Here is a 23,252-nt window from a genome sequence, read left to right on the forward strand (position 1 = left end):
CTCAGAGCCATAAAGCCAGTTTAAGAAAAAAGGAAACAGGGGCACAAATGAGTAGAACTCAGAGCCATCAAGCTAGTTCAAAAAAAAAGCTAGAAAAGTCAAAATATGTCATTGTTAAATGTCAAGTCAAATTTAAATTTTCAAAACACCAACTGCCGCCACATTGTTGTTATTTTAGTAATTTTAGTTTTTACTTTTAATGTGAATTAAATAATATAAAGCTAAGTTTAAGTTTAAGAAACTATAGTAAAATGAGTCACTTTGAGTTTTGTATTCCCTTAAAAAAGGACGAGCTACTCGAAGCTCACGCTGGCAAATACCATGTAGAAGATATTGTCCAACCAAGATTGTTACTATCGAAACTACAAAGTTTGTACTAATTTTTCTGTAATGTTTACTTTGTTTAATATAGGTTTAATCTTCGCTGTAATTTAAGCTATCCTATTAAAAAAATTACAGCCCATCATCTTAAATTACATAAGTCCCACTGATATAACAATAACAAATGTATTTTGTAGATGCAGCCCGAAGCTACAACTCTGAGGGTGTTGAATATATACTGGAACACTTCGATACATACTTTTCAATTATTGTGCATGGAGGTAAACTTGAATGGAACGAGATAAATAAAGGTAGGTACTTTTAAATTATGAAAATACAAACATCTTCCTTTATTCTTCAAAACTTCTATGGCTTATAAAATATATACTTATAAGGTCCTTAGGGAGTACCTTCACCAGGTTACTCTTTAAAAGTTTAACTTCAAAAAAGAACATGCTACTACTTACTAAATATGGAATTTTCCTTAGGATTTGAGCACATACTAAGAACTGTAAAAAGTCTTTGTGCACATTTGGAGCCTATACTTCAAGAGCAGACAATTGATGAAGACGTTCGAGTGAAGAATTCGAACATTGTGAAGATGGTCATATATTTGTTCACAGAAATAATGAAAATTAAAGATGTGAAATTAGCTGCTGATGTGAGTATATATATAGACTAGCGGATGCCTATGACTTTGTCTGCCTTTAATCTGGGCTTGTCATAAAATCTGTTCTTAGCAGATGTCAACTAACTACTATCTATCTCCCTGCCAAATTTCATCTTAGTATGTCTAGCTGTCTTCCATATTTCGTGACCTTTCGCTTTTATTTATTTAGATAGCCATTGCCATAATTATTAATTTAACAAAAGGAAACATAATTAGGGATTATGTCATGTCTTGCCCTCAAAGTCAAATATTACATTTAATCCACCTGTGGTTTGGAATGTAGGAGGTTTCAAAACCAAATTAGGGAAAATAATGTCAAACACACTACAACAAATGGACGGACGGACAGTTCAACGGATTCAACCAACACCTTAAGAAAGTTTTGAAGTCAGATCAAGGGATAGGTACAGAAAGCAAAATTTCTTGAGACACCATATATTGTAAACATTTTTCCCTCTCTGGAGCCCTGACTGCCAGTTGTTTGAGCATGAGGAGGAAACAATTTTTGTATTTATTTTTAATAGCTTTTTATATATTTAACTGACTTAAAACAAAGGAAGTTCTCAATTAGATGCACATGTTCTTTTTGTTTGTTTTGATTGTTAAAAATTAAAAAATATATAAATAAAAAAACCCCATTCTTTGCATTACATGGATTCACTGAGCGAAAAGTATTCATATCTATTATTGCAGTGTATATTTAAGAATAAGAGCCGTGATAGCCCAGTGGATATGACCTCTGCCTCCGATTCCTGAGGGTGTGGGTTCGAATCTGGTCTGGGGCATGTACCTCCAACTTTTCAGTTGTGTGCATTTTAAGAAATTAATGAATAAGTGAATTTTCTCAATTCTCTGTGTGTGTGAAGTCTGCCAATCCGCATTGGGCCAGCGTGGTGGACTATTGGCCTAACCCCTCATTCTGAGAGGAGACTCGGGCTCAGCAGTGAGCTGAATATGGGTTGATAATGATGATGATGATATTTAAGAAACCCATTGACAACATCCACAACACTCACATTAACAAAATTTGATAATGATTGTTAATACTTTCAGAAATTAAAAAAGCTGACATTAGGTAAGAAAGGCAAGAAAGCGGTAACAGAAGAAGATGAGCTCTGTGGCTGGACCGAGGCTGACAGGCAGACAGCATTGATCACTTTACACCTAGTCTTACAACAACCACTCTCCAACCTGTGGGACCCGCCTTTGGCTGAACACAACTTTGTGTCGTAAGTACAGTAAATTATTAAATTATCTAAATAATTACAGTTGATATTAAATTATCTAAATTATTAAAAGTCATTTCCCACAACTTTGTTTTCTTGTGTTTAGAAGTTCATTTTTGCAATACCTCTGAACCAGTACTTTTTTCTGGACACAAAGTGCCACGTTTGACGGCCTCTGTGGCAATTTACAAAACGGAAGTCCTGGGTTTGATTCCCGACTGGGCCGATTGAGGTTTTCTTAACTTGGTCCAGGGCGTACCGCTAAGCGATTTAGCGTTCCAGTACGATGTTGTGTAGAAACCGAAAGGGGTGTGGATTTCATCCTTCTCTTGACAAGTTAGCCAGCTTCATGAGCATTTTATTTATATTACCCCTGACAGTGTGTAGAAAAATTTCAGGTTGATAAGTTTTGTAGTTAAAGTGTCACATCATAACAAACAACAAAAAAAATAGTTATTTATGCCACTGTTTTGAGGGAAATTGTAGCATGAGTGATTTTTGTGCAATGGGGCGAAATACTTGTGACAATAACATTATTTCTTTTTATCAACATATATTGTATTTCATCTATTGTCATTTGTAAATGAATCTGTACTATATTCTATCTACTCTCTACTCTATATTATAAAGCTGAAGAGTTTGTTTGTTTGAACACGCTATTCTCAGGAACTACTGGTCCGATTTAAAAATTCCTTTCAGTGTTAGATAGCTTATTTATTGATGAAGGCTATAGGCTATATATATATATATATATTACCCCCGTATTCCTACGTGAACGGGAACCACGCGGGTGAAACCGCGCGGCGTCAGCTAGTGTTATAATATGATGGCAATAGAAAATAACAAATACACATATTTTATGTTGTTTTAGAATGGTATCACAACCTTGTTACAATGCTCTGGAGGACCAAATAGTGAAGAGCAAAACTGTCAGAGAAATAGTTTTTCAAATACTAGGTGTACTCATAAAGAAATATAACCACGGGACATCTTGCCTCATTAAATTGGTTCAGGTAAGAAAAAAAACCTTAACTCTTCTAGTCTGGTAGGACAATACATTCTCAATCAATCTGTTTGACATGTTTTTTTATCAACATACCCGAATACAGAAAGGACACATTATAAAAAATTTTAATTTATAGTTTTACAAATAGTCTTAATTCTAGAAAACTTTGGTAATTGTGTCATTATTTTTGATTTTAGAGTCTAGAAATGTTATTTAGGTTTAAGTTTCCAAAGTTTAATTGAACAAAAATAATAAATAATAACCACAATAACCGAAAAATGGTTACAGTTTGACCAAATTTCTAGGTTTTTCTTAAATGTTTATAGATTTGGCTGGACAAACTGGATGGGATAGATTTTTTTTCTCATGTTGGTTATAATCAATCCTGTCACCCTGTTTCGGCTTGATGTCGAGTTCTGGGACACCCTGCATAAGTACAAGTTATTGTTTGATTAAATTCTCACCTGTTGAAGTGAAAATTCAGTTTTATACGGTATCACGATAACTTGTAAGATTTATGTTTTATTTACCACAATATTATTTACCCTTTTTAGTTTTATTTACCCTTGACCAAAGATTTTCTACTAATAGATATGTTACATCCCTACATAATTTTACAAAAGTTTGATCGATTGTTACAGATTTTACAAATAGCAGAACACTCTGTGTCTCCGATATGTGCTGGAGTGGTGCAGTTGACAAAAGACTTTGGACTTGGAACATTTGGACCACAAATGGTATCAATCACAAAATATTATATATTTTTGCAAAAAAAAACATGAATAAGTACTTATAATTTTTTTTTCATTTCACGTTTTTTTTACAAGTTAGCCCTTGACTATAATCTCACCTGATGATGCAATTTAAGATGGAAGCGGGCTGACTTGTTACGAGGACGATGAAAATCCACACCCCTTTCGCTTTCTACACGACATCGTACCGGAACTCTAAATCGCTTGGCGGTACGTCTTTGTCGGTAGGGTTTTAACTAGCCACGGCCGAAGCCTTCCACCAGCTAGACATGGAAATAGGCTACTTGCCTCTATTGTAAACAGTGTTTAAACTGAATTATGGAAGTATTATAAGTTATATTTTATTTTGTCCCGTCAATAATAACCAGTCAAAAATATAATATAAATGAAAAAATATCTGCGTAAAATTTGCAAGTGACGTCATTTATAGAGATAACAGCGTGATTGGCGTTTACAGTGATGTGATATATCACGGCACCGCAAGCGCCAATCACAAACCGATGCCTTGTAGCGAATGACGTCACAGTTTATGATTGGCGTTTGTGGTGACGTTATGAAAATACAATTTTGTTTTATAAAAATATTACAATTACGAGATTATTATCATAAATAAAAATATGTTTAGAGTTTCTAGGCATCTAAACTGCATATATGCAAAAAATCTTCTTAGGTTTGTACAGCAGGCGAGTAGCCTATTAAGAAAACCTCAATAGGCCCAGCCGGGGATCGAACCCAGGATCCATGTAAATCCACTGCGCATACCACTGCGCCACGGAGGCCGTCAAAACATAACGTTGACATAACAAGACGAACGTTTTTTTACATATTCCACAATAATCATAAAAAACAAACGCACTATCCAATCTTCACTTGATGTGGTTTCAAAAACGTTTACAATTTACCGCCATTACAAAATTTTAATTATTTGATATTTTTAACATACAAAACAACCACGCATATCCAACAATTTTCTTCTTTGTTATTTTGGTTCAACTTACTTGATAGGGTCTATATTTTCGTATATTAGGTTCGTGAAATAGCCGAAGCACTGGCATCAAGCGAGGAGGACAGTGGGGGCGTCAGCACAGAACAAGGTGCTGCAAAGAACTGTGGAGCCTTCTTACTGGAACTCACCAAGGAACTGCCTAAGGAAATGACCAGCGCCATTGCCATGATACAATCTTATTTGGAAAGTGATGAGGTACAATATACATTTCAAGGTTTATTTATTGATTTTAAATTTCATAAATATGTTTAAATAAAATCTAAAACCCCCCTTTCTGATAAGAAAACATAGTATATGTTATTGTTGTGATAATTAACAAATACATTAAAAACTTCTTCAACAAAAAAATTACTAAACGGATTTTCATGAAAATTAAATAGGACCAATCTGAAAGTATACTCTTTCAAACAAAAAAGAATTTTTAAAATTGGTTGATAAATGAAGAAGTTCAAACATTAAAAAAAAATACCGCCATGCGGAATGTTGAGTCAAGTATTATTGTCATTTCAGTCAAAGGTATAGCGAAAAGCTTCTACTAACACCTTAAGAATCTTTCGCTTAACTGGCTGGATCAAGGGTCGGATACAGAAGGCAGTGATTCTTGAGACAGCGCGTATTTTGAGGAGGTTCCTCATTCTGGAGCCCTGACCACCGGTTGCGGTTGGTGATCTAATGAATGGCCAGGCCTCTGTTCTTGCAAAAGTTTGGCCGCTGATTGGTGGGTTTAACGTACATAAACCTGTAAAGATCAGATTATAACTCAGACCAATTATTGTATTGGACCTGCCTCGCTAGACGTTACTTTTCTGTCAAAGTATATGATCAACGATCTAATGCGATAATAAAAACTGTCTCTATAGAATCGATGTTAAATAGTTTTAATCGTGTTCGTCGGTTAAAGAGCTCCGTAAAAATACATTTTTGTGTAATTGAATTGTGTAAAAACGGGCAAAAACTTCTGGTTTAGTATAAGATATATACAAAATCTAAGCTTGTTTTCCTCAGAAAATTACAGACAATTTTGTTCGTGACTATAAGTGCGATACAGGTCCTTCTATAATTGGTCTGAGGATTATAATGACACCAACCAGGACCAACATCTTAAAGTGCAAGTCATAGTATGTGCTTGTTACTGAAGTATCCTTAGGTGATATTGAGTTTACAACATTTTGATGTAAAGTCTTCTTAGGTATCGAGGTGCAAGAAGAGATATAAAATTTCCTGTCTGATCTGTGTGAAATATATCGCGGCGATAATAACAATATAAAACAATTAGTCAATATTATATGTATTTTCAGTCATACACGATCCGAATCAGTGTCCTGGGCATGATGTGCGAGGTGCTGAGCGTGGAGCTGCGCGGCGAGGGGCTGTCCGACGAGCAGCGCATACAGCGCGACGACTTCCTCGACGACCTGTACGAGCACATGCACGACCTGTCCGCGTACGTGCGCCACAAGGCAAGTCACACACGATCCGAATCAGTGTCCTGGGCATGATGTGCGAGGTGCTGAGCGTGGAGCTGCGAGGCGAGGGGCTGTCCGACGAGCAGCGCATACAGCGCGACGTCTTCCTCGACGACCTGTACGAGCACATGCACGACCTGTCCGCGTACGTGCGCCACAAGGCAAGTCACACACGAACCGAATCAGTGTCCTGGGCATGATGTGCGAGGTGCTGAGCGTGGAGCTGCGCGGCGAGGGGCTGTCCGACGAGCAGCGCATACAGCGCGACGACTTCCTCGACGACCTGTACGAGCACATGCACGACCTGTCCGCGTACGTGCGCCACAAGGCAAGTCACACACGATCCAAATCAGTGTCCTGGGCATGATGTGCGAGGTGATGAGCGTGGAGCTGCGAGTTAAATATCACGTGTTTCACTTCAAATGATGAAGGAAAAACATCGTGAGGAAGTCGGCATACCTGAGAATTTTCTTAATTTTCTACGTGTGTGAAGTCTGGCAATCCGCTTTTGGCCAGCGTGGTGGACTATTAGCCGAACCCCTATCATATGTAACCTCTGTATTTGGGTGGTTAATGATGACGTCAAACAATGCGGCCGTGTCTATGATAGCCACGCCCCATTTTTGAAGTAAAACTTCTTTATGCACGCTTGACTTGGTGTACGAAAAGTGTAATCTGGCGACTTAAAATGTGTGCTGCCATATACAGGGATAGCGAAACAGCCTTAGTTAATTTAAACTAACAATAGATGGTTCTGTTTGAAGAGAACTTGGAACAATCCCTTTTTGTACACTTCAAGAATCTGTTGCGATGCAGTTATGCCTGAGGCTCATAGATGACGCTTTGCTTTTTATATTTAAAAGAAGTATTGCTTCAGACATGTGGTTTACTTTCGTTTCTTTTTTATTCTGCAAACTATAAAACTACTAGCGGACCTGGTCAAGCTTCGCTTTGACTTATGTGCGCTTACTTCTTTCCTATCCTTACCATAAAACCTACCCTACCACTACTCTACCCCTACCCCTAACCTATAACAAATAATTTGCTATAATAAATGATTATGACATTGTCTTGGAAACAGCGCAATCTACTCACGGATTCTCATGATATCACGGATTGTGGTTTTGAGCTAACAGAAATTAATATTTGACTTCCAAACATCACGATATTGAGCCACCTGCATCCAGCGAATCCCTGCGACTAGCTTGATGTCGTCAGTCCACCTGGTGGGGTCGGCCAACACTGTGCTTACTAGTGCGGGGTCGCCATTCCATCACTTTGGGACCCCTACGTTCATCGGCTCTTCGAACTGTGTGCCCCGCCCATTGCCACTTCAGCTTCGCAACTCGTTGAGCTATGTCGGTGACTTCGGTTCTTCTGCGGATCTCCTCATTTCTGATTCGATCACGCAGAGATACTCCTAATATAGCTCGTTCCATCGCCCGCTGTGTGACTTGAGCCTTCTTATGAGGCCCATAGTTAGCGACCAAGTCTCGGAACTTGGTCTCGCACAGTGTGTATATTTAATTAAAATCGATTGAGTAGTTTAGGAGTCCATCGAGGGCAAACAACATAACTAGTGATTTATATAGATATTATATCATATTAGATGAATTTGGCCCAATCAGGTGCTTCAGTTCTCAGATTCGCGGACGATATTGTCCTATTTGCTGAAACAAGTAATGAACTAGAAATAATGATAAATATCTTAAATAAAGAAAGCGTAAAGGTTGGACTAAAAATTAACGAGAATAAAACAAAGGTAATGACGAACACCCACAGAAATGCTATAAACCTGAACGGAAAGCCACTTGAATATGTGAAAAACTATATATACCTAGGGAAACAAAAATCATTCGAAGATAATAACGAAGAACAAGAGGTCGAACGGCGTATTAATATGAGCTGGAAAAAGTTCTGGTCCTTGAAGGAAATCCTAAAAGGAGATCTCCCCCTCCATATTAAGAAAACCGTCCTAGATACCTGTGTCCTACCTACTCTCACATATGGGTGCCAAACGTGGACTTACAACGCTAAAATGAAAACTAAAATAGCAGTATGCCAGAAAGCAATGGAAAGGAGTGTAATGAAAGTAAGATGAATACAAAAAGTCAGGAGCGTACACATAAGACGTAAAACAAAAGTTATAGATGCCTTACAATATGCTCTAAAGCAGAAGTGGAGGTGGGCAGGTCATATAGCAAGATACACGGATAAAAGATGGACTTTAAAGACAACTGTATGGGAAGGACCAACTGGAAAAAGGAGAAGAGGGCGCCCCAAAAAAAGGTGGATAGATGATGTACGAACAATAGCAGGAAAGGAGGCCTTTACCCGAGAAGGGGTTCCGATCAATGGTAACGAAGAAAGCGACAGCAATTAATATATTAATGCATTTTTTTTTAGTTTATAATATTATGTTAGTTTTTAAGTTTAAAAATTGCTTGTACGTTATGTTATTTTTTTATTTGGATTGGAAATAAACAGGCTTATTATTATTATTAGGTGCTTCAGTTCTGGCACCGGCTGATGCGCGAGTCGTGCATACCTGTGACGCGGCAGCACAGCGTGCTACAGCGCGCCGCCGGCCGCCTGCGCGACAAAGCCGCGCTCGTCCGCAAAGCTGCCATACAACTGCTCAAGGTAAGCGTCGTCATCATCATCATCATCATCATCATCACCATGATCACCATAATCATCATCAGCGAATAGTCGTGCTTTGCTGGACTTCTTACAGGGACGGCAGTCTAGAGCCGCATACATCCAACGACCTTGTAACTCGCTTGATGTCACCTAGTGGGGGGTCCACCATCACGGGGCTTTACGATGCAATCGAATAAAAAAAGGAATATCCCATTATGTGTTTTCTTTATAAAATGGACAAGATAGCGATTTCGATGAAATTTCCCAGACGGGCACTTCTAACCGATTTACACAAAACCTTGGCAAATCATATATGTGAGGTGAAAACCTCATATATGTCCTTTCAAAAGTTCTAGTTTTTTGAGGAGTTGAACGGACAGGTAGACGCGGCGGAGGACCTAGTTTCACAAAATGTATAGATCAAGCTAAAATATGTAGATTCAAAAAATTTAAAAATTCAATGCTTTTAAACTGTTTAATTACACATTTAAAAACTTAAAATTACATAATTTAATTGGTCTCAAAATTTGTACCTAATTAAAAATGTTTTAAATAACAAATAAAAATGTTATTAACTTCAGGTATTTTTAGAGTGTAACCCATTCTCTGCCCAATTGAAACTGGAAATATTAGAGGCTGATTTGGCGAAGGAACAACAAATTTTGGAGGATCTTCAAAAGAAACTTAACCCTGACCCTGACCCAGCGCTTGTAAAGAAATGGGGGGAAATCGAAAAGGACGTTGTGAAGACGATTAAAGAGAAAATGGACACACTTACACAAGATGAACCAGATTTGTCTCAAGCCACGCTGGACAATTTGTACGAAGGAATACGCAGGAGTATACGGGAAAAGAATTACTTTAAGGCGTATCTTGTTGTGAAGCACACAGAACGGTTATATCCAGATGCGAAACTGTTGAGATGTGAAATGGAAAAGTCTGATCAGGTATTTTTGTTTTTGCCAATATTTTCAGAGTTCGAAAGATCTGTGATATGATGTCATTTGAGTGTAATAAATCTTTTGGTTCATAGTTATTTCATAGTTATTTATCATGCTAGACTTAAGATATTATTGTTTGCCATGAGTGTAGAAATAGAAGAGTAGCAAGATATTCAACTGCACAAGATTTTTATAACTAAGCAACCTTGTGCAACACATACGATCTTTTCATCTCAGTATAACAAGGATATAAAATACGTTTACAAAATTACATTGACACACTGGTGGTTAAATGGGAATTAGGCTTGCCAATCTGCTACAAAAAAACCTTTCCGACCTAGTGTAAAAAATATTCTTGACGATGTGATGTTGAAAGAAAGAAAAAACATTTATTCCAAAAATTGTGCCAAACATTACGACCATCATATTTACTTACTAACTTAATTTTATATATTTGGCACAACCTTGAAAAAGGATATAGCTCAGCATTGTGCTGCATGTACCAATCATGAACACCCAGCGCTGATTTTTAGCTGATGTTGATATTTGTCGCCAGCTGGACTACTTCGTGGCACTCCTCCGCAACATCTTCGTGATACCAGAGAGAAGGCAATCTCTTACGCAGCAGTGTGAGAACGAGCTCGCCTTGCACAAGAGAGTGGAAGAGAAGGAGAGCGTCGTGGCCTTCCTCCAGGAGTCTGTCAACTTCAGCCGCGTGATCTCCGAAGCTATTCCGCTGATCAACTCGCTGTTGATGTCAAAGCAGGCGGGTGACGTCAGCGAGGCGATAGACTTCTTCACTGCAGCGCACCACTTTAACATCGACGCGGCTAAAGTTAATATGCTACATCTCGTTTGGTCTCCAGATCAGGTGAGTCTTTTGTTTTTTTTTTATTCTTTACTTGACTACAATCTCAACTTATAAGTGATGATGCTATCTAAAATGGAAGCTCGTGTTGTTCTCCCTGCCTAGTCAAATTTGGTAAGATCCCTTTAGAACAGCTTTTGACACCCGTTCTAATAGAACTTGCTGCAGTTCTAGAGAGATCAAGCAAGAGATTTTAGTTATAGAGAGATTTTGCTGGTAATCCTCTCGCACCTGCTTTTACGGCGTACAGACTAACATAACCATTTTTAGTTAGTTCATTTGTTAGGTCATAATATTTATTTACTTTTTTACGGTGATCCTTCGGAATGTTAGTCTGCCACGGCACAGTAAGCTCAACAAGTACTATTCGCTTAGTTTGTTTGGACAAAAGGAAAATGTCTGGTCTATACTACAGCCTTTCTTGATGAATACTGTTTACCAACAAATAAATAAAAAATGAGGGTAGAAACCGCATGTCATTTCATAACTTATTTATTTTAAATTATGTATTTTTTGTTTACAAATTCAATACATATTCAAAATATATTAACCATATCCAATTGTTCTAAGCTTATTAATAAAATTTATTTTCATTAATTTAAGAACAAGTTAATTATAATTATTATTAGTTGTGAAATGACTAAATTTGTTGGTAAACAGTACTCATCAAGAAAGGCTGTAGTATAGATCACGAAATTGTCTCAAAAAAATATTTTAATTTAATTTAAATCTACCAGAACAACAATGAACAATTTAAGACCCTTTTAAAGAGTGTCAACTAGCTTATTAAGTAACATGGTTTAGGACAAGCGCGAGGCAGTAGAGCGCGCGTACCGCGAGATGTACCTGGAGAGTGACAGCAAGGCGGAGCGCGCGCGGGCCTTCGCCATCGCCAGCAAACTGGTGACGCTGGTGGGCGCCGTGGACCGCGGCAGCGCGCTCGCGCTGGAGCACCTCGTCGACAACTGGCTGACCAAGGGGGACATCACGCCGGCCATCATACAGGTGTGTACAACTCTCAGACCAATTATTGCATAGGACCTGCCTCGCCAGACGTTACTTTTCTGTCAAAGTATATGATCAACGACCTAATCCGATTATAGAAACTGTCTCAATAGTTTCGATGTTAAATAGTTGTAATCGTGTTCGTCGGTTAAAGAGCTCCGTAAAAATACCTTTTTGTATAATTGAATTGTTTAAAAAACGGGCAAAATCTTCTAGTTTAGTATAAGATATATACTAAATCTAAGTTCGTTTTCTTCAGAAAATGACAGACAATTTTGTTCGTGACTATGAGTGCGATACAGGTCCTTCTATAATTGGTCTGAGGTACAACTATACTACAGCCTATCTTGATGAGTACTGTTTACCAACAAACAAATTAAAAATGAGGGTATAATTCAATAGTCATTTCACACCTAATCTATATATATAAAAGAAAATCGTGTTTGTTACAACACTTATAAACTCGAGACCTGCTGGACCGATTTTCATGGTTTTGATTCGTTGGATTTTTCTCCGCCAAGAATAGCAGAATACATCTTAAAAACAATATAAACATGAAGAATAAATAATTATGAACGATGAATAATTTAATTTTTAGTTTAGTATAATATATATACCAAATTTAAGCTTGTTTGCCTCAGAAAATGACAGACAATTTTGTTTGTGACTATGAGTGCGATACAGGTCCTTCTATAATTGGTCTGAGTTTTAATAAGATGTATTGATGATTTCTATTTTTTTTAGGTGTTCTGGGAAATATTTCTAAAGAAAATCGACGGCACCACAGATTCGGACAGCTACGCAGCGCTCACGCTGCTCGTCATGATATCCAAAGCGAAGCCGTCCGTCGCACTAGCCAACATCGAAGTCATCCAGACTCACGGCCTAACTGGAGACTACAACAGCAGACGACTGAGTGCAGAGTTACTCACGTCTCTGGGAAATAAATCACAAAAATACCCCGCTGACCACGCTATATTCACATCTTTATATGAAAGCTTATTGGAAACATTTTCAAAATGCGACAAATTTGCATCTTTCGCCAGCAACTCCATCGATTTTATTTACGCTGTGTGCGATACTCCTGATGTTATTTGCACGAAGATTTTAGCGGAAATGTATAAACGTGTAGAGGAAACTGTAATAAAGGAAGGTGAGGACGAAGCTAGCGTGCCAACTGAAATGCTGACTCGCTTCATATTTGTGCTGGGACACGTCGCGTTGCAACAACTTATTTACTTGGACATATGTGTTTATAACGAGCTGAGAAGAAGAAATGAGGTAAGCGCAATGATAATTTTATACTATAGATAGGTTGCGTCCCTACAAAATCACCGTAAAAGGTGATCCGAATTTAGCTACAGCACTGAGCACACACATGCATAATTTTGTGCGAAAAGACGAATCCTTAGTTTTTTTTTATTATTGAGATTGCAGTCAAGGGCTAAGCCCAGACCAGATGGTAAGTGATGATGCAATCTAAGATGAAAGCTGGCTGACTTGTTAGGAGGAGGATGAAATCCACACCCCTTTCGGTTTCTACACGACATCGTACCGGAACGCTAAATCGCTTGGCGGTACGTCTTTGTCGGTTATAGTTATTGGATACATCCAATTTTAACAGAGAGGGGTGCGGAATCTTGCGAGTGGCGCGTTGCGGCGTTTTGTATCGGCGTTAATGGCCGATGCGGGCCACAAGAAGCGAGCATCGACAATTGTAGCATGTGGCGGCTACCGGCGTCAACCGTGTGCGGCGAGTCCATATAAAATGTATGAATACTACAGGAAGTTGTTGAACTTGTGTATGTGTTGAAATAACGATGTACCTACTCAGGTCCGCGAAGTGCGCAAGGCGGAGGAGAAGCGGAAAAAAAAGGCGGGCGCGCTCGCCACGCCGGCGCGCCGCGGCCGCGCGGATGACTTGCGGCGCCAGACGCTCATGAACGCGTCCAGCGCCAGCGCCGCCTCGCGCAACAAGCGCTCCGCCAGCGTCGTCTCCAACAAGACGCCGTCCGTAAGTTGGCTATTGTATTCTTCCACCATTACAGGACCTGCCTCGCTAACCGTTACCCCTCTGGCAAAGATCAAAAATCAATGATCTAACGCGTTTATAAAAACTGTTGCTGTAGAATCGATGTTTCATTGTTGTAATCGTTTTCGCCGTGTAAAGAGCTCCCTAAAAATGCCGGTTGTGTAGTAGAAAGACATAAAAAACGACCAAAAACTTGTAGTTTAGTAAAAGATGCAGTAACGTTTCATTGGTAAGTATTCTAGCTAAATTTTATCAAATTTTTAATAAAAACAATTTCTAAAAAGAATAGATTCTTTTGACGGAACAGCAAAAAATCGATCATGTAATCGAATATTCTACGTATATATTCTGTGGATAGTCTAAGCGATGTGTTGGTCTGTGTAAAAATTACGCGTGTGACTTTTGCGAGTCAAATTTATAGATGTGTGTAGTGTATGGACACAGAATTTAGTTAAAGGTGTCCATACACGTATCGATGTGTGAGTTTACCTCGTCCCCCTCAAAAAACGACAGACTTTTTTGTTGGTGAATTTGGGTGCGAAACAGGTCCATAGTTTAAACAGTCAAAGATTGTATTGTATGTAGGGTGCAGGGTTAGCGGAACACACTTTGTGTGGGAAGAAAGCGTCAGAATGGTGGGTATAATCGAGTTTGATAATTTGATCAATTAGTTTTACACAACTCGCTTCGACTCCTTGGTCTCTCTCCACTCCTTGGACCCGTCAAATTTGGCAACGATGCGAATCGAGGCGAGGTTGCATGAAGTGAAGCGAAGTTTGAGTCTTTATTAACGCATTCGATTAACTTTGATCAACTTCGCGTGTACTATGAATGTTATTTAAACGGGTACATACCACGATAAAACGACGAGATTTTTATTGTCGATATTACTATATACCCCGAGTAGTTCGAGAAGCCATTGAAATTCGAAAATAAAATAATTTCAATCGGGAAGATGGTTTCAAACTAGCCAGCGAGTGGAACCCGGTGGTAGAATTGTGCAAACCAAGAGGGCGCCGCGATACGCATAATAACAAAAGCGATGTCGTGAGTGTGGTTTGCCTAAACAGCCAAAAACGCGAGGTGGTTGAAAAAAGAAAAAGAACAAGAAAGAGGGAAGATCGATTCTGCCCCTAACAGCTGACTTCACTTCTCATCTCGCAACTTCAGTCCCGTCGTGACCACGATCCATGCAACTGGGCCGAAATATCGACAATAAAAATCTCGTCGTTTTATCGTGGCATGTACCCGTTTAAATAACATTCATAATGAACAACCACGAAATAAGTTTAAAATCATTCGCGTGTAGGTACTGTATTGGGGGTGTGACATACCTATGCTGTCGCCGATTGTTGTGCAACTTTTAAAGGAGAACAATTCAAACTTATAAATAAATAGTCTAGCTGCTCACGTAATGAGAAGTACAACAGATGATAGCAAATTTGGGGGTTGGGGATCGAGTATATTAAATAATATTTGTTCAGACAAACACAACAATGACGGAGGAGGAGGCCGGGCTGGAGGGCGCCGTGGCGGACGACGCGGACGCTGAGTACATACGCAGCGTGTGCGAGCTGAACATCGTGGGGCCCGGCACCGCGCTCGCCAGGTACATTTTTTAGGGTTCCGTACTCAACAAGGACCCTTTATGGATCCATTACCTAAGGTTGCGCCAGAATACCAGCGCTGCAGCAAACACTGTAGCATTATGCTGGGGCAGCAACCTTTTTAGCTGATGTAATATTGTATTCTAGTAGTATATAAGTTAGATTAATAACAATTAGAAGAGACCGCACACCAGGGAGCCAAGCTTTGCAAAGTCACCATTTGTAAAGGTGTGTGGTCTCTTTCTAAAAAAAATTATTTTTTAAATTTTTGTTTAATTTTAATCTAGTCTTATGTTTTTGTGTTTTTTTTTTCTTTTTTATATTTATATTGTTTGTGTACTAAGCTAAATAAATCATTTATTATTATTATTTATAGTTTCTCCACGTTCGTCCGTCTGTCCGCGGTAGCTCACACATTATTACTACTAGAAAGTTCTAATTTATTTAGCTTAAGTATAATTGTTATTTTAAAGTTTCCAATAAGTCGTAAAATGAAATCATTATTTTTTTTTTGTTTGGTAAATATACAGGTCGAGACGTGCCAGTGGTTATGACTGCCTTCGATTCGGAGGACGTAGGTTTGAATCCGGTCCAGGGCTTGCACCTCCAACTTTTGTGCATTATGAGAAATTAAATATCACGAGAAATTAAACATTTTATTTACGAATAACACCTCCTTCGTTAGAAAGTAAGCTAGTACTTGGCTAGTACTCGTAACAGACAAAAATTAAAAACAAAATTACTTTAACCCCCCCCCCTATTACCCCTAGAGGCTGAAATGTTTGTTTAGCCCTGCTGGACTGCACGGGTCGGATCGTTGGACTGCAGTTGTGCTCACGGGACAGAGGGAAGGACTGGTATGACGTTGTGCGCGCGGGGAATCGCTACCCCCCTCCCGGCCCACGCGGACCATCGGGAGTGCTACGGACGAATTTGCCAAGCTATAGTCAAGGGCTAACTTAAAAATAAAATAAAAAATGCCTGTAGGTGAACACTTTTTAACACGTTCGCTGCAGTACGAGGTCAATTAACCTCGTTATTAACCACCACAAAGTTTTAGTGCGAGGTCAAAAAACCTCGTATTGCACGGTACCACACCACAAAAAGTTTTAGTACGAGGTCAAAAAACCTCGTATTGTATTGGTTAAAGTACTGAAAAATCAGTGCCGCAGCGAACGTGTTAACTAAATCCCATACATACGTTGTCGTTAGCTGTAGGTACTGTTGTCTCTGTGGCTCAGGTACCTGCCGCTGCTGAAGTGGTGTCTGTCGCACCCCGCGCGCTGCTCGCCGGCGCTGCAGGCGGCCGCCGCGCTCACTTATACTCGGTAAACTTTACTTCGTACCATCATCATCATCATCATCATCATCATCATCATCATCATCATCATCATCATCATCATCATCATCATCATCATCATCGTCATCGTCATCGTCATCATCATCATCATCATCGTCATCGTCATCGTCATCATCATCATCATCATCATCATCATCATCATCATCATCATCATCATCATCATCATCATCATCATCATCATCATCATCATCATCATCATCATCATCATCATCGTCATCGTCATCGTCATCATCATCATCATCATCGTCATCGTCATCGTCATCATCATCATCATCATCATCATCATCATCATCATCACCATCATCATCATCATCATCATCATCATCATCATCATCATCATCATCATCATCATCATCATCATCATCATCATCATCATCATCGTCATCGTCATCGTCATCATCATCATCATCATCGTCATCGTCATCGTCATCATCATCATCATCATCATCATCATCATCATCATCATCATCATCATCATCATCACCATCATCCATCATCATCATCGTCATCATCATCATCATCATCCATCATCATCATCATCATCCATCATCATAAAATTTCACCCCTAAAGGTTTAAAAAGGGTTGAACTTTTTTTATGAAAGTCCGTCATTTCTCAAATTTTGTTCACGGTAATAAATTACATTGAGTATCGATATAATGTGAAATGCAATAGGGATAGAAAATTCAACCTCTAAAACAACCCTTTAGGGGTTGAATTTATCCCCCCCGCGTATGTAGCTGACGTACACTAACTAAAAACTACCTCCCTACTAAATTTCAACTTAGCACGTCAATCTGGTTTCGATATTTTGTGATGAAGTGCGCTTTCTTAAATATAGATTTATTTGGACAGGTACATGTTGGTGTCGAGCGTGGTGTGCGAAGAGGGCCTGACACTGATGGTGACCGTGCTCAAGAAGTCCAAAGCCGTGTCGCTGAGGACGAATCTCACCATTGCTTTTGCTGATTTGACTCTACGGTTCCCAAACCTAACACAACCTTGGACCCATCATATTTACCAGATGTAAGCAAAACTGATCTTTGTTAACGAACGTGCGTGGAAGTACTACTGTCATGCATAATTGAACTTCCAAACAGCATTGCTGGGTTCTGATTCGAACGAATCGAAGAAAAGATTTTTGTCATGAGTCTGTAACCCCCTTGACTAGCTAACCATTGTTTATAGATCCGTGAAGAATTTCGCGGAAGTATAATGAAACAGGTTAATAGGAAATAAAATTGAAAGAATTTTAACTTGTAGTTGATCAACTAAAAACCATAATTGTAAGTCAGCATTGGTGACATACAACCACGGAACCCTACACTTTGCATAGCGCGCCATACACCTGGTCGGTTTTTTTTTCAAGTCAGCCATACTATACCTCAAGTCAGTACAAAGTAACAGTCAATTAAATAGTAGATTGTTATACAAGGGGCTAAAAAGACCCATTATATACGATTGCGAGAAAATAAAATAATTCAGTGCAGTATTCAAAATTCTTTTTGCAGACGCAGCTCGCAACTCAATAAAAAAAATACGCATTCCACAGACAAGAACGCTGCATTTCGTTCCAATTTCAATATTTTATCAAACAATCAGGGCCTTACATATTATGTACTCGTACCAACCTATGATGATACTATTTACGAATAAAACCTCCTTCGTTTTATAGAGATCATTATTTTAGTATGATTAAATTATTTACGAATTAAACCTTTTTCGTTTTATAGTAGGCTAGTGCTCGTAACAGACTAAAATTAAAAAAAAACAAAATTACTTTAGACCCTAGAGGCTGAAATGCTTGATTAGCCCCGTTGTGGAGTGGTAATTTGACAGTGTGAGCAAGAGTAGTGAAAAATTAATTTCTTTGTTTCTACAGTCTAAGCGATGAGGAACTAGAAATACGTCAGTGCGCAGTGAAGATGCTGTCTTTCCTCGTTCTGCACGAAATGGTGCGCGTGAAGGGACAGATAGCGGACATGGCGCTGTGCTGTGCCGACAGAGACCCGCGCGTGGCCGCCATGACCAGGGTGTTCTTCAAACAGCTGTCCCAAAAAGGGAACGCGCTGTACAACGTCATGCCGGACATCATCTCAAGGTTGAGCGATCCAGAACTTAACGTACCGGAGGAGCAGTATAGAGTTATTATGAAGTAAGTATTTTTTTTACTAATAATTACGGTTGACGCGAAAGGATTAATCAATCAGCTGTTCCATAAAGGGGACGTCTTGTATAACATCATCTCGAGGTTGAGCGATCCTGAGCCTAATGTACCGGAGGATCAGTTATTACGATGTAAGTAATATTTATACTAACAGTTTTGATTGACGCGAGGGTGACCTTCAAACAGCTGTCCCAGAAACGGAATACCCTGTAGGTACAACGTCATGTCGGACATTATTTCAGGGTTGAGCGATCCGGAACTTAATGTACCGGAGCAGCAGTAGGTATAAGCAAAATAAGGGAAAAAAAGGAAGCAAATATTTTTCATACTAATAGTGATATTTGACGGAAGGCTGTTCTTCAAACAGCTGTTCCAGAAAAGGAACGGTCTGTATATCATGCCGGACAACATCTCAAGGTTGAATGATCCAAAGCGTAATGTACCGGAGGAGTAGTTTAGGGTTGTTATAAATAAACATTTTTTTAATGTATACTTATAAATGCGAAAGTAAGTCCGTCTATTACCTTTTGACGGCTAAATGGCTGAACCGATTTTTGGTATTATGATAAATGGAACCTTGGAGCAGAACATAGGCTACTTTTTATCCTTAAAATAAAAAGAGAAGGGGGTAAAATAAGTGTTGTAATTTTGTTTGGAAAGTCGAATATAATAGTGATAGCGATAGCGATAATAGTAGATGATAGAATAGAAAACCCAAACCGGGTTTTGAGGTTGAATTTTAAAATTTCTTAAATCAAATTATATTTCGTATTTTTATCATGATTTATTCAATAACAATCTTAACATATAAATGCGAAAGGTCATAAACCACGAAATTTGCAAAACAAGCGGTTTTGATGTACAACGCTAAAATTTGGCAGGGAGGTAATTTATACTTAGTAAGTATCCACTAAAAACGGATTTTCCGATTGGGCTGGATTAATGAGGTCTAAGGGCGGTCGAAGACGCGGACTTACGCTCGTAAAATAATATATATATTTTTTTATTCTTTACAAGTAAGCCCTTGACTACAATCTCACCTGATGGCAAGTGATGATGCAATCTAAGATGGAAGCGGACTAACTTGTTAGGAGTAGGATGAAATCATTCCTATCGGTTTCTACACGACATCGTACCGGAACACTAAATCGCTTGGCGGTACGTCTTTACCAGTAACTAGAAACGAAACCTCCCACCAACCGAAAATTTAATTAAATTATGGTTTTATGTTTTAAAATTCCAGATACATAACATCCCTCATACAAAAAGACAGGCAAATGGAAGCCCTGGTGGAGAAGCTGTGCCACCGCTTCAAGTTGTCGACTGAGGAGCGCCAGTGGCGGGACCTGGCGTACTGTTTGTCCCTCTTCACGTACAACGAGCGCTCGCTGCGGAAACTGATCGAGAACCTCGACTGCTACAAGGACAAACTGCACTGCGCCGGCGTCATGGAGTCCTTCACAACGATCATGAATAACACTTCTAAAATGGCACGCACTGAAGTAAAGGTAAAGTCACTTATGCACATACATTGAAAACATACAAGTATTTCGAAATCACAGACACACGCTTCATTTTTAGTTAGGTTTACTTCGTCCACATAAAATGAGTTTTTCACAAATCCCGCGGGAATCATAGATTTTTTTCCGGGATAAAAACAAGCCTTTATGTTGCTCAATAACCTCCTCTATTTCCCATTAAAATCGGTTCAATTGTTCCAAAGATTGGCCCATTAAAAAATTTTAAAAAAGCTTGTGTGTTTTTTATCTTTCAAATACGAGTATTGAGAAAACACAGATATTTTGAAATCACAGACAGATACTTTCATTTTATTTATATGTATGTATGTATAAAAAAATGCACTTTTAAGCGAATGGACTTAGGTATACTGTGTCAGAATTTGGGCTCAATTGATGCAGGACTTTGTGGCTTTGAAGCATACACATCTTACCATATATATGTAAATACTAGCTATCACCACAGTTTCATCTGCAGGTCCCGTTCGCTTCGGATATAATACAACTCTCAGATACTCGCTGGTAATGTAGCTTTTAATGTCTAAGATCTTTTATTTGGATAATACATATTGAGAGAGTAATGACGTTCGATCTCTGAAAATGCAACTTTTCCAGAACTTAGTCACAGAGCTGGGCGACAAGATAGAGGAATGTTTCGCTGTGAGAGACAGAGATGAGGCGGAAGGCGATAGCGAAGCGTTGGGAGAGAAAAACAGAGTTGAGCCGCGAGCCACGCCGCGCCGCAAGCCGCAGCGCCGCAACCGACGGCGATCTAGCTCCAGCCCTGATGAGGTATAACATTGAACTCTGCCTTCGACCATTAATAACAGGACCTGTCTCGCTAACCGTTACCCCTCTGGCAAAGATCAATGATCTAATGCGTTTATAAAAACTGTTGCTGTAGAATCGATGTTTCATTGTTGTAATCGTTTTCGTAGTGTAAAGAGCTCCCTTAAAATGCCGGTTAGTGTAGTTGAATAGCATAAAAAACGGCCAAAAACTTGTAGTTTAGTAAAAGATGGAGTAACGTTTCATTTGTAAGTATTTCTACCTTAATTTTATGAAATTTGTAATATAAACAATTTCTAAAAAGAATTCTTTTGACGAAACATCAGAAAATCAACCAAGTAATCGAATATTCTATGTATATATTCTGTGGATAGTCTAAGCGATGTGTTGGTTAGTCTGTGTAAAAGCTACGCGTGTGAGTATTGCGAGTCAAATTTATAGTTGAGTGTAGAGTATGGACACAGAATATATTTAATAGTGTTAAATATTTTCGATGTGTGAGTTTACCTCGTTCCCCTCAAAAAACGACAGACTATTTTGTTGGTGAATTTGGGTGCAAAACAGGTCCATAGTCTAAATAGTCAAAGAACTCTGCTAAATCTCTAACCTCGCCTCATCATCACCATAGTCATATAGAGTCACGTAGAGTCATATAGAGTCAAAACCACCGCGCTGCTGCAATGGGAGCTGACAGGCTTGTGTTGATAATCATTGACTCTTGTTAGAATCACTATCAAAAATAGATATCTCGCTCTCATCTCATCATGAGGCACATCGAAAAACAGTCACATCGTCACAAGAAGTTAGAAGAGTGATACTTTATTTGGGGTATACCTGAGTTTCCAGGGCCAACATTGTATTAGTTGGTGAGCATTCCTCTTTCAAAATAAAGAGTTAAAAGCTTAATATTAATATTATAGTTAGAACACTCAATAGCTACACGGTCAATGTGCCTGACTAAAAGCCTAGATCCCATGCCTTCTTAGCACAAACTTCTTGCTTGGTAAGAGGTGAAAGACATTGCTGAAGTGTCCATTTAGAAAACTGCCAAAGATGTTTTGTCATAATTACAAGGACACCATTTCCTTTACTAAAGTATAATAAAAAAAAAATAAGCATACAATTTTATGTACTTTCAGAATGAGCCACCAGAGAACACAGAACCCGCTACTCCACAATCTGTCAGAAAGTCCGTCAGGAAAGGGGCACAGAGAAAAAAAGTCACTTATAATTATAATTCAGATGACTCAGGTAATATTCATATCCATATATAATATTGTCTGTTTGAATTTGTATGGTTAAACCACTGAATCAAATTTAGTAGGTAAAGAGATAATTGGGCCTTGAAGCAGAACATGGGCTACTTTTTATACCTGAAAATCAATGGTTTCCATGGGATATTTAAAAACCAGAATTTCACGCAGTTGCGGGCATCCGCAAGAACTCGTATATTTTTGAAATATAATTTGAATGAATGTTTTGCTTTATTTTCAGCTGATGAAGATGGTCAAAACAAGGAGGACGATGTATTCAAAAAACCGACGACCAGAAAAGTTACGCGTAAACATAATTAATGTTTTTTTTTTTAATTAAATATTTATAAATAACCAACATGCAGTATAATTATTCTAATAGAGATTTGGGATTTACTCAAATGGGAAAAAAAACAACTAGAAATCAGCATGTCAGATTAGGTTAAGGTTGGTTAATAGCTATTAGTTAGTGCGCTGTAGCATAGTGCGGGTGACAGTTCGCCAAATCACGATAATAGTACGTAGTATGAACGACGTACTGTCGCCCACACCATAGTACAGCGCACTAACTGTAAGTGGTACATATAAGAAATCTAATGATTTAGAGTAACCTAAGAAAGAGGG

General features: G+C 38.7%; 1 protein-coding gene across 1 annotated transcript; it reads left to right on the plus strand.

Moving 5' to 3' along the window:
• The first annotated feature begins 136 nt into the window (after window positions 1–136).
• On the plus strand, window positions 137–22,986 carry LOC112051710 (condensin complex subunit 1). Its single transcript, XM_052885233.1, has 22 exons — window positions 137–369; window positions 519–632; window positions 810–982; window positions 2,045–2,220; window positions 3,089–3,230; window positions 3,865–3,960; window positions 5,003–5,176; window positions 6,280–6,441; window positions 8,953–9,090; window positions 9,672–10,037; window positions 10,588–10,902; window positions 11,704–11,904; window positions 12,649–13,185; window positions 13,739–13,918; window positions 15,421–15,545; window positions 16,785–16,871; window positions 17,758–17,928; window positions 18,785–19,057; window positions 20,313–20,577; window positions 21,202–21,378; window positions 22,515–22,626; window positions 22,870–22,986. The coding sequence occupies exons 1-22, from the start codon at window positions 252–254 to the stop codon at window positions 22,947–22,949; spliced, it is 4,182 nt and encodes a 1,393-aa protein (XP_052741193.1). The 5' UTR covers window positions 137–251; the 3' UTR covers window positions 22,950–22,986.
• Window positions 22,987–23,252: the final 266 nt, after the last annotated feature.

The sequence above is a fragment of the Bicyclus anynana genome, chromosome 14, assembly GCF_947172395.1.
Source record: "Bicyclus anynana chromosome 14, ilBicAnyn1.1, whole genome shotgun sequence".
NCBI lineage: Eukaryota > Metazoa > Arthropoda > Insecta > Lepidoptera > Nymphalidae > Bicyclus > Bicyclus anynana.

Bases quoted from the DNA above. Each gene is read 5' to 3' on its own strand.
- LOC112051710 (XM_052885233.1), top strand. From the start codon at position 252: ATGAGTCACTTTGAGTTTTGTATTCCCTTAAAAAAGGACGAGCTACTC. The intron at 9,091-9,671 runs GTAAGCGTCGTC...TATTAACTTCAG, and splicing joins CTGCCATACAACTGCTCAAG to GTATTTTTAGAGTGTAACCC. The intron at 22,627-22,869 runs GTAATATTCATA...CTTTATTTTCAG, and splicing joins TTATAATTCAGATGACTCAG to CTGATGAAGATGGTCAAAAC.